The 12,713-nt window shown below is 39.3% G+C and overlaps 1 protein-coding gene across 44 annotated transcripts in view; it reads left to right on the forward strand.

Moving 5' to 3' along the window:
• The window catches only part of Trpm3 (transient receptor potential cation channel subfamily M member 3), an 834,738-nt gene that overhangs the window by 637,559 nt on the left and 184,466 nt on the right, over positions 1-12,713 (forward strand). For 43 of the 44 annotated variants that reach the window (XM_028894749.2, XM_028894795.2, XM_028894968.2 and 40 more), the window contains one exon: positions 652-826. In XM_028894749.2, coding sequence (XP_028750582.1) covers positions 652-826 — 175 coding nt within the window. Of the gene's footprint in view, positions 1-651; positions 827-6,547; positions 6,828-12,713 lie in introns of those variants that run through there. The other variant, XM_037210540.1, reaches the window with a different exon arrangement.

Below are 12,713 nucleotides of genomic sequence, written 5' to 3' on the forward strand. Positions count from 1 at the left end.
CAGTGAGTATCATCATGCACATGGCACTTTACTCAATACTGCAGGGTGCAACTATGCAGAAAACCGAGTGTCCAGAGTGGTGGCTTTTTATGATGCTGGTGTTGCTGGGAACTGCTGTTCAGCTGATCAGCTATGGTTAGAACACAGACCCATACTGCGGTCGGCAGAGGATCCAACAAGCCCCTACTGACTTATCTTTAATGAAAAGAGCTATTTGGATACTTCTGTGGTAACCTGGAAGTGGGAAATTTTTAACTTCCATTTTTCTTACACAGACAACTGAACTACTAGATAGATAAGACACTACGTACAATCAGAACATGGCTTCCAACATTTTGACTAATGGCCCCGTCTTTCTTTGGTGGCCACTTTCCCTCTTCATGTATCCTAGGTGGTCAGGTGTGAAGTGGGGTAATATCCATCTTGTGAGTTGTGGGGATTGGGCAGGGTCATGTGGACTTTCTGGGGGTGGAAATTCTACTAATGAGTTCTCTACAAATGTCACTCAGTATTTTATCCTTTCGTATCTCATTACCTCCCCCATGCTCAGTAATTTTAGTTTGTGCTTTTTTTTTCTCTTTTTGTTTATTTGGTTTGCTGGCTTTGTGTTCTTTTCTCCTTTTTTCCTTTTCTTTTCCTTTTTTAATGCAGGAATCGGCCAAGGGGTTCCTGTGGTGGCACTCATAGTGGAAGGAGGACCCAACGTGATCTCGATTGTTTTGGAGTACCTCCGAGACACCCCTCCTGTACCAGTCGTGGTCTGTGACGGGAGTGGACGGGCATCCGACATCCTGGCATTTGGGCATAAATATTCAGAAGAAGGCGGGTAGGTAAATTACCAGGCCCCATGGTAGACTCCTGAATACAAAGCTCATGTTTAAAGTTTGGAAAAGAGGGCATCAGAGAACATTCTCTGCAGTTCAGCCAAGACCTCACATCCTAGCCAGCTATGAACAATTATCTAAATATTGACTGTGGGATGGCAGAGAGGAAGAACAGAGGACAACATCTAAAATGCCCCCGGAGTGGGAAATCCATGAATGCTACATTGAGACCACATGAAGATGAGGGGGGAAGAGAAGTTAAAGGATGTACTCTTGTACCTTCACTTCTCCTTCCCTCTTTTCCTCCCCCAAGGAAGGAGAAGCAGGCACTAGGTTGTGATAAATGAAGCAAACAGAATCTGGATAACAGTGCAGGGTAGCCTCTGAAATAAGCTGGGTACCTTTGGGCATGAGTCTAAACCCATCATGGCAAAGCTGCCAGAAGACTATGTTTTGGAAGATTATGTGATCAGGTACTTCTCTATTGACCTGGAAGGTAAAACCTCTATAATTGGTAACAGCTCTGGTCTTTTGTGAATTGCTCCCGGAACTCCTCACCCCTATATGCTTTGCTTGGACTGCCAGTTTTTAAATGCTACTCTCTAAAGTCCAAAGCTCTGACCTTCCTGGAAGGAGGTCTCTCCACCAGCGGCATAGTAAGGTCCGAGCACTCTTACAGATCATGAGAGTAATTTGAAACAAGGTGTGAATACGTTTAAGGACCACAACCAGGGAGAGTCACTTAACTTCTGCCTTTGGATGATGTTGTTCTGGTTTTTTTCTTTGTTTGTTTTGAGAATTTTGTATGAAGAGCTACAGACAGACAATCAATGGCTGCTGAGAGAGAGAGAATCAAGTCCTCTGATAAGTTACCAAATCCTTAGTGGTCAATCTTAAATGCGTGCGTGCGTGCGCACGCACGCACACACACACACACACACACACACACACACACACACATCATTTAAGTTAAAAAAAAAAACTTCTTACCCAATTTTTCTAGCAAGTGGTTAAGAGAAAGAAGTTCCATAGGGCCTTTTAATAAATCTAGAGTAGGTGTCCAGTGGGTGCCATGAACTGTGCAAAACCTTAAGATACATAAAACAACCTGGAGTCACCACCCTCAAATGCTCTAATAAGGCTGGTGGGCAGACAAGCGTTCACCTACAGTAATGAAATGACAGATGAACTAACCAGTGGAGGACACTCCCTCCTCCACCTGTTAGCCAGTATCGTCTCCCCTTGTGCTATCTTAATCCTTGTTTTGGCAGCCACAGAAACAGTGTGTTTACCTAGTTTATGCCCGAACCAACATCTGTGAAGTGGAGAGTAATGGACGGCTGACGGCTGCTAACCCAGCACTGAACGCCATGGCAGTGATTTGATACCTAGAGATTTGGTAGTTCTAAAAAACATCCTCATTGAAGCTAAAACTTGCTCGCTAGCAAATTTAATTAAATTGCCCTCATTGTATTCTTTAGGAGTAAGGACTGACCCATGTTGTAACAGAGCACCTGAAAAGAGGCCATTTGCCCAGTGGTCTTTATATTGACTAATAATGTAGTATTCTATAACCTTAACTGTTTTTTAATTAAAATTTTTGTCATAGTCCTCATCTCTTTAAATATAGCAATATGCTCCTTTTGTCTGGAAATGGAGTTAGATAGCTTTTAGTTTGTGGTTGTTGATGCACTGTGTTTGCCGACTCTTTTTGTTATATACCCACAAAGCAGATACAGGTTTGCATTTGGAATGCAGTTTTCCTTTTCCTTCCTACAAAACCAAAGAAAAAGGAAGGTGTCCTCCAGTGTTTCTGGATACCTGGGACTATCCCAGTGATAGCCAGAGTCTGCTGCCTCTCTTTTATCATTATTTTAGGCTGTGTGTTTTGAACATATGGAAATCTCGCATAAAGCTATCTCTGACTATTTCTGTTTAAATATGTGAGGAAAGTTATGCATTTTAGAGTTAGAAGGGGCAGTGGGTAATTTCATCTACTGGACAAGAAGTAAATGCCTTGTCCAAGTCCGTACAGCCCATGAGCTCAGACTAGTCATCCATCTGGGTTATTAGCAAAATCCACTGAAGTGTGTTTCATGACACATGTTTCTATTCTGCTCATGAAGGGCCTCAATGACTCCCTTAAACTTTAAGAGCACAAAAGTTACTCAGCTTTTTTCAATAATTATGTTTAATTTTTTTAGTTCTCATATGTATTGCTAACATACAAAATTAGTGCATTCCTCATTATGATCTTGTGTCCAAGTTATGAGTCCCTTCTCATCCCCAAATTAAGACTCAAAAGGACCCTGCACTTCTAACTTCACTGGGCATTCTTAGTTCTAACTACTTTATAGTCTAAGTATGTAAAATTCCCAATCTACATAGCATCTACATAAACATATGGCCCATGGGCAGTTGTCAAAGAATTTGAAGTCACTCACATGAAGTCACTGGCATGTAGTCACACACACACAGATGCTATGCATAGTGCTATGATGGAAACCTACACTCTCAGGAAAGCAATGGTAAATTTATCATGATAAAATGAAGTCAATGTTTCTGTGTGCCACTTGAATCACTGCTGGGATTAGCCTGCCTATTTAGCTTGATAAGAAATCATTTAGCCACACATGTGCATGCAATTTAAAGTCATTTCCAATGAACATTATTTTGTGGCAGTGAACTTTCTTTACATGTACAAAAAAAGGAAAAGAAAGAAGGGAAGAAAGGAAAGAAGGAAGGAAGTAGGAAAGAAGAAAGGGAGGGAGGGAAGAAGGAATGAAGGAAGCATGGATGGAAGGAAGGAAGGAAGGAAGGAAGGAAGGAAGGAAGGAAGGAAGGAAGGAAGCATGGATGGAAGGAAGGAAGGAAGGAAGGAAGGAAGGAAGGAAGGAAGGAAGGAAGGAAGGAAGGAAGGAAGGAAGGAAGGAAGGGAAGAAAAACATTGGTACAGCTAGCCTTCATTCACCAAAAAGGATTTCTTCTTTGATTTTTGAGTATCCAATTGAATCAAACATTCTATTACATGCATATGTACATACATATTCATATAAACAAACCTATGTAAGTAAATGTCTTACTGTCCAAATAAAATTAGATATAGGGAACATACATATCCTAATTACAAAGCTTTTATTTCAGACTAAATTAATATTTTTACTGATTTGTTTTATTTGAGGATTTATTTAAATATTTAAAGTTAATTTCATTTATGGATTGTTAAATAATATAGGCATAAGGCTATGAGAGTGTGCATTCAGTATATAGTTTTACATTTTAAAATCTTAGAGGGATGACTTTTTCTCCCCTTACATTGTGACCTTTCTAGCTTGTCACTGAGTTACTTTCCAAGAATATGAATTGGAAAGAGAATATGCATTGGAAAAGAGTAACTCTGGAAGTGAATTATAATTGGCAAAACTGATTATCTCCCTTGAATGAGATTGCTTGAGATAGAAAGAGACAGACTGTGTCTATCACAGCGCAAATGGGTTTGGATACACTAGAAGACAATCGCAATTAAATGCTTTTTGTGTGTGTGGTGCCGAGGATCAAATTAAATTCTGTATTTTCTCTTTTTCCTCCCTATCTGTTCTGTGACATGTGGTACCTGGAAGAAATGGCCAAAGTCCATATTTCTCTCATCATCATAATGGGTTTTCTGTTTACCTGTCATAGTTCAGAGTGGATCAGTAAGCACTTTCCTTAATTAATTCCATTACTCTAGAATTATTATCAAAGCTTCCTTCTTAATGGCAAATGACTAAACCCCATAAACACAAATATTAATACTACCAGGAACTGTTAGATTTAATTACCTAGCATTTAAAATACAAAGACCTTGCTTTCCCTTGTTTGACTAAGCAGATGAACAGCATTGCCTGGTGTCTGGAACACCTTTCAGGATGCAGCTTCCTGGTGTTGAAATCAGACATGCCTTTGCCTTACAATTGTCAGCCTCAAGTCTCAGGCTGCAGAGAAATGGGACCTTGGCCTTTCATTTGTCATGCAGTGAACAAGTACCTGACAATGGACAATGTCAGCATGAGAATGTCATCTGAGTACATTTGTGCTCTGAGTCAGCACCCCTCATCCATCACAATTTCATTACCAATGCTTATATTTACTTTAGGGTTTTTGTCCAAAATTTATCACCTGAGTTTAACAAATTGCAGATACTCTGGAAAAGAGGCAGAACCAGCTAGTATCCAAAAAGAAAAGCATGTCTTAAAAGATTTTTAATAGTTTGTTTATTACTATTGGGGAACTATCAGTGAGGCATATACAAATGTTCTAGTGATATATGCTATGTTATGGATTGCTCACATGTGAAGAACATGTGAGCAGGAGCAGTCGCTTTTTTTGGTGGTGGTGGGGGGGTTGAGACAGGGTTTCTCTGTGTAGCTTTGGCTGTCCTGGAACTCCCTCTGTAGACCAGGCTAGCCTCAAATTCAGAGATCTGCCTGCTTCTGCTTCCCTAATGCTTGGATTAAAGGCATGTGCCATCACTGCCCAGCCATGAGCAGTCTTACTCTCGTGGTGTGTTATATGGTATGGGGCCCATGGGGGGGAGGTGGGTGTGGTATGAGGTGATGGGTGTGAGGGGGGGGTGTGGTGTGTGTGTAGGCTGTGTGGAGGTGTGGAGGGATAGTAACAGTGGAGATGTGATGAATATGAGAAAGTATATGTGGTATGGGATGAGGGTTGGGTGTGGTATGGGAATGGTGTAGGAGATTGTGGGGTGTGGGGTGTGTGTGTGTGTGTGTGTGTGTATGTGTGTGTGTGTGTGTGTGTGTTTTAAAAATATTCTTAGACTTTTCTGCTTAAAGAGAACTAAATAAGAATTGTCATGGGTTCTTTTCTTTTCCTTGATATTAGCCATTCTTTTTTTTTTAGTTGAAAATAGGTTTTTTTGATCAGCTAGAATAAACTAGCTATGAAAAGGGAAAACTACATTGCATGGTTTCCGATTTATGACTGCAAATTTCTCACAGAGATGTGAAGAGCATTTCTCTCCAAATACACATCATATGTCCAAAGATAAGGGAAAGTCATCAGAAAATCTGGCACATTAGGAACCCAGGAATAGTCAGTATTCCCAGGGGCACGTCATTCTGTGCAATGACTACAAATGTTTACTCCCGCTGCTCCAAAGATTCAGCTGACACTGAAGGATGTCAAAGCCCTATCACTCTTCTGTATTACTTTCTGCAAAAAGTAATTGATCTGGATGGCCTGCACCCCAGCATGATATAGACATAATTGGAATGTCAAGTAAGAAAGAAAGAAACCAATGTCAACCGAGCTGATTTCAAGTGTCCACTCTAGTTTTTGTTAATTTCATCTGCCTCATCTCTTTTCTAGAACTTTCTGTAAGAAATGCCAACTGGTTCTTTTTCATACTTTGCTTGGAAGAAATCTTAGAAACATCAAACACAAAGAATAGGAGTGGTTTTACTGTTACTCCTGTAGACATCATTTATGGAGTACCTACTGTGTGCATAGAACTGTTGATAGATGACCAAGGCTCTCAGAGACACTGTAATGAATATTCAAACACATGGCAACAGGATCACATGGGCTCTGATAAGGGCACAAAGTGCTTAAACAGCACAGGATAAAACACTGAGTAGGGAATTCCCAACAAGAGTTCAATGGTATGTCAGTTATTCATAAATGCCAAAATAATCAATCTACTCTGTTTTCCCCCTTCCTGTCAGATCTGTGTTGAATGAGGAGCAGCCTAGATGGCAGAAGAAGAAAAAAATACTTGGCCCTCTTTGGATTGAATCTTTTTTCAGGGTTGTTACACAAACAAAATGAAAGGAACTGGCAGAGGAGACTATTTTTTGTTATTGATGTTATTTTTTAAATTGACCTTGAGCTCTAAAGCTCTAAATTCTCCTGCTTCAGCCTCCTGAGAGCAGGGATTATAAGTATATACTACTATAAATGGTCAAGGGGAGAAATTTTTTCAGTTGGTATGCTAGTACTGTGTGTGTGTACATATATGTAATTAAATTTGATTTCTATATATTTTCAATGTATGAAATATAATAAAATTTAATAAAATAATTAACATAATATTTATTCACACTTAATTATATATAAGTACCTATATCTTTATATATACATCCAAGTGATTTAATTAAATACTTAAATAGAAGACTGATAACATGACTTTTAAAATTAATAAATCACTGGGTATTTTCTAGTAATTATTTTAGGTACCAAGGGTATATGGGAAGCATAATGTTCCTCCAGGAATGTGTATGCAATCTCATGTAAACTAATATAACAAATAGTTTTAAATGTACTAATAATCCTGAGTTTTGAGGTGGCAGAAGGTACCACAGAAAGAGAGCATCACCTGCTTTTCTCAGAGGGAAATAAAGATACAACCTCATCATAGTGCCCACATTCTATGTAACTAGAACAACTGTTCATTCAAGAAAGCACAAAGTATAATAAAACTTTCATCTGACAGGTTGCTGTTAAATCTCCCCATACTGTGTCAATGTGGGGAGGATGAAACATGGATTTAAAAAATATATCTCAAGCATAGAGAAGAAAATACCATGAAGGAGAAAGGTTTGATTGATCTAAGTTGGCCAGTCAGCTCCCTACATTAAATATGCTTTAAAATTGCCCAACTCTTGGCTCACTGGGAAAATGTGTCATTGAAGATGAAGAGCCAACTACATCAGAAATTATCTGGACAAACCACTGTTGAAGAGAACACTTTTTAGAGACATGTCTTGTCTTGTCCACAGGTGCCAGAATACCCATCGATGTAAGGGATGATTTCAGAGGTGTCTACTAACCATACACCTTTACGTACTGATTTAGATGGACTGGAGGCAAAGCTCAACAAACTGTTTGAAACCAGAATCCCAGACGATCCCAATGATAACAATGCATGTGCCCCACTTAATCCCAACAAGAAAAAATCCAGGAACCCCATTTTATTAAACTCATTTAGATTAGATGCAGATTAAAGTTCTCTGATACCTCTAGTGTTTTCCAAAGTAGCTTCCTCAGTCTCTGTGCCTGGTGCACATGCTCTTCCAGTCACTGTACCCTTGACACAGGCACGATGTACCTGCTGCCACACTTGGTCTTCAGAACCCAGCTGAATCCAAAAGTGTATTGACCTTGAATCACCTCCTACACCAGCTGTGCCTGCTTCTAATCAGATTTGAAAACCCTCCCCTACAAGACAACTTTATTGCTAAAATACTCATTTTGATAGGACTATTAGCTTTAGGCCTTTTATTTACATAGATTTCTTAAGATCATCTGTGTCCTTAATTTCTGCTCTTTTGCAAATTATTGGGGTTTTTTATGTTTAAGTTGGTATTCATGGCATTTTCACATATGTGTGTCATAATTTGTTGTGATTTGTCTCCCCCCAACCCCGCTTTCTTCCCCTAGACTTGCTGCCTCCCCTCTGACTAGTTCCCTTCAAAGAATATTCTGACTAGTGAAAACACATGGGCAATTTTAAAAGGTGGACAAATGGGAAAAGATGAGAAAATCAGTATTGGAGGAGGAAATGCTCTGGGTGACGGGAAGATTACAGACAGTAGGACAAGTATGGACGCCATCCCACCTCACTTGTCATTGACATTCTAGTCATCGGGGAGAAAAACTATAGTCCCAACCTTCCATATGCTTGGTTTTCACTTTTAAAAATAAGAATTTTTATTAAATCTTTCTAATTTTAATGAGAATTTCATTCATAGTATCTTGATCAAATTCACCCGCAACTCCTCCCCTAATTATGCCCAGATCCACCTTACCTCCCCACTCGCCCAATTTTGTGTCCTCCTGACCTTCATAGGCACCAAGCGCACAGTGGTACACAGATATACATGCACATAAAATAATAAACAAACAAACAAATGCATAAACAAAACAACGACCTTGAATTTAATTCCTGTCCTTTAGAAGAAGTTAATTCTGAAGCATCTTAATAAACATTTGACCCTGCCGCTGAAACTATACTGGTTTAACTTGCCACCAAAGACACCACTAATAATAAATGTCTGGAATGTTCTTAACAGGTTTTGCCTGGAATCCACATGGAATTCTAGAACTGATCATAGATCACAGCATTTTCATACACTGTATACAGCACTGACAACCTGATATAAAGTTCTCTTTGACAGAAAAGACGGAAAATGCATTGAAAGCAGGATCCAATGATACATGTACTAATCTTGCCAAAAGAAACAAGAAACAAAAGTCTCTCCAGTTGGTTCCTGCATTACTGAGTGGATATTCATGCTTATTATATGTTCTTTGGATAGTTTATGTAACATAACTCTTCATCACAAAGAGATGCTCCTATAGGTCTTAGATAAGCATTAAAGAATCTATTCCTATAAACCCATAGTAGACATAATTCCGTGTTTGGGGATAGGCCAAAGATTTGGATTTCTGTAAGCCTGTGATCACCTTAGTTTTCATCATTTGATGGTGTGTTTCAGTTTTATCATTTCTGGTACAAGAGTCAGAAACCATTTTCCTCTTGAGCATCAACTCACATCAGTCAGTGACGGCTTCCTGAAATGCACTAAGAATGATTTTGAGGCTATACCTAGGCTCAGATAAAAGGACCAAGTGTGTTAGATTAACAATGAAACTGGACAAAAAGAAGACCTCACAGTCAATGTGTTGTGAATGTCTACTTTGGCACTGGATTAAAGTGACACTCTTTTAAGTAGCCTCATATCTATAAGACTGAAGGTGAGTAACAAGTAGTACAGGGAATTATCTACACAATGAGAAAAGAACTCAAGTTACTTCAAAGATACTTGGGATACAAGAAGCAGTTGCTTTTTGATCAACATGTCAAAACATATCAGCGTTTCAATCATCTGGCCATGTAAGAATTTCCATACAAGGATAAGGCATGGGAAATGAAGGACCAGAAATTCCTTACCAGTGGGAACCAGTTAGAAATGGAATGAGGGACAGGTTGACTACACAACTTACTATTGATAATAAATAAGAAATAGTACTTTTTTAAAGTAGGAATTAGGAGCTGGAGAGATGCCTCGGCAGTTAAGAGCACTTGATGCTTCAGAGGACCAGTTTTAGCTCTCAGCATCCACATGGTGGTTTGAAACTATCTTAGACTCCAGTTCCAAGGGATCCAATGTCCTCTTCTATTCTCTTTGAGTACCAGGAACACACATGGTACATATATATATATGCAGGCAAAACACTCATACACATAAACTAAGCTGTTTGAAATTTTTAAAGCAAGGAATTAATCCATCATAGAATATGGAACAAAAATAGAGAAAACTTGCAATATCCCACCATGTGGAAGAAGAAAATAGAGTGTGAAGAAATAATCTGACAAACTACTTAAAGATATGACATAGCATTGCTCTTCCCCAATACCTCTACCCCTATCTCCAACAACATCCTTGATATGCTGGAGTTAATTGTATCTATAAATATGAATATGTCTCTTATATATTACTGCAAAGCTTCTACATGCAAAAACTTGATCTAAATATATTATTTTGTAATATGAGGTAATTATGATATTGATCCCATTGTAGAAATAAGAAAATGTAGGATGAAAGGTCATGTCATTTGCTAACTTTTTCCTAGTAGCACCATGGTGTAGATGTAACCAATCATCTTATTAAAATAAGAAACACAGAGCCAATGTAAAAGAGAAAGCCGAGAGGTCAGAGCTCAGAGATAAAATCTTACCTCCTGCAGTGTTCCTAACTTCCCCGAGAGAGAGCTTCTTCCTGTTTTTCTGTATTTAAATAGTCTTTCTGTTCTGCCTTCTCATTGGTTATAAACCCAACCACATGACTGCCTTGTCACTGCCTGTAAGTACCGCCCTCCAGGTCTTAAAGGCGTATGTCTCCAATACTGGCTGTATCCCTGAACACACAGAAATCTACCTAGCTCTTCTAACCACCATGCTCTTGCTATGGCTCTAATAGCTCTGACCCCAGGGCAACTTTACTTATTAACATAAAATTAAAATCACATTTCAGTACAAATAAAATATCACCATACCATGGTCTTCTCAGGCAGGCTGGGGCTGGAATTACACTCTTAGCACCCATGTCATATTGTATCCTAGGAAGATGGCCCAGTGACTGTAGGAGGCTTATCTTGCTTATCCCAGAGTAGAGTTATTTCAGACATGAAAAGTAGAATGCATCCAGCTTTTTTCTTCTCTCACATGCTAGTTAATTTCATGAATAAATCTTGAGCCAACATTTAATGTATATCCAATGAAGGTGTGTCCACAGCTTAGTCTCCCCAAGGATTCCATATACTCCTTAAGCCAGCTCTGATTCTGACTTTGATGCAGGGCCTAAAACAATAAAATCCTGACTGCCTGGCTATGAGTGGTATTCACTGATCAGTTTTACTTGGAATGGACTCAGAGTATATTGCTTGACTTACAGTTTTGGCAGAAAATCTGCCTGACCATGTGGCAGTTGCTGTATTCCTGGGAATGCTTCCTTTTCACTCTTGGGCACACTCATAGCCACAGGCAAAGGGAGGAGGGGAAATGGGAAATGGCATACACAAAGGCAGCTCTGTTTGGAGTTTTGTACTTAAATATCCTGCTAGCCCTAGCCCTAGCCCAAGGTGGAGCATTTGGCAATGCTGTTAACATCAAGAGCAATGCTGTCCAGTAGAACTTTTTGAATGATAGAATCTGCCTCGGTGCCATCCATTGGACAGGCCCTGAGCACTTAGGTTATGGCTAAGAAATTGAATTAAATTGTGATTAATCTTAAATGGTCCCTTAGAACCAATGACTGAATGCTGAAATTCATTTCCACAGTGGGTTTTCACCAAACTAGAAATGCTTGAATTCTGATAAACTTCCCATGTTATTTGATATTTCATTCAATGTTATTTGTTCATTTGAGAAATACATTTTGAGTAACTATTATAGGATAAGCCCTAGCCCAGACACTGGCAAAAACACACAAGGGAGCCAAAAGCACTAAATTCCCTACCCTTGGGAAGCTTAGCATCTAGAAGAGTGAGATAAATGATAAAAAAAAAAAAAAAGAAAAGAAATAGTACTTTGGAAGGTGCATGGGAGAGAAAGTGCAGTTATGGGATCAACAAAGGACAAAGTGGAAAGGCCTTTGATCATCACTAAGTTGGCATTTCAGGGAAGGGGAGAAGAGAGCACAAATACATGGGTAATGGAACATGCCATCCAAGCAGCCAGGGTGCGCAGAGTCTAGGAGGTCTTATGAAAGGCCACCTGTAAAACAGAGTTCAAAGCTTGTTCTTATCAGAAGTACCAGTTGCTCACCTGCCGCTCTCAACCCTGCCATGCCACTTGCGTTTCCTTTGGTACGTATGCCTGGCCCTTCTGTGTTACCATACATGGCTCCAGATTTGGGAGTTCAGGAGTGAGAGTTAAATAGGAAACGGTCCCTCTGTGGGTAGCACTAATGAAATTTATCAGAGAGTATACTGTTCCACCAGTGTGCATATGTCCTGTCCCATAACAGGCAGGTTCTACCTCACTAAGTAGCTAGAGCCCTCAGGAATAGCCCAGGTAAACAATTTCTTCTAGGCTAGACATTAAGCCAAGATAAGAACTGCTATTTGTCTTGATTGATAAAGGCTGTTTTGTAGTAGATTCGCTATTCAGAGACAAACAATCTAGCCAACCTACATTTGTGTTCCATTCCATCTATACCAACTTTCTATCTAACCATCCTTTTATGAAAACAACAGACTTGCTCTTAGGGATTCTAATTGTTGAATATTTATGTGGCTTTCAATTAATTAAAGGAACTTTGGGCAGCTGATAAAAACAAGGAATTCCACTGGGAACACAGTGGCTTCCTGGAGTCATATTACTGAATT

The sequence above is a fragment of the Peromyscus leucopus genome, chromosome 1 (assembly GCF_004664715.2).
Source record: "Peromyscus leucopus breed LL Stock chromosome 1, UCI_PerLeu_2.1, whole genome shotgun sequence".
In the NCBI taxonomy this organism is placed as follows: domain Eukaryota; kingdom Metazoa; phylum Chordata; class Mammalia; order Rodentia; family Cricetidae; genus Peromyscus; species Peromyscus leucopus.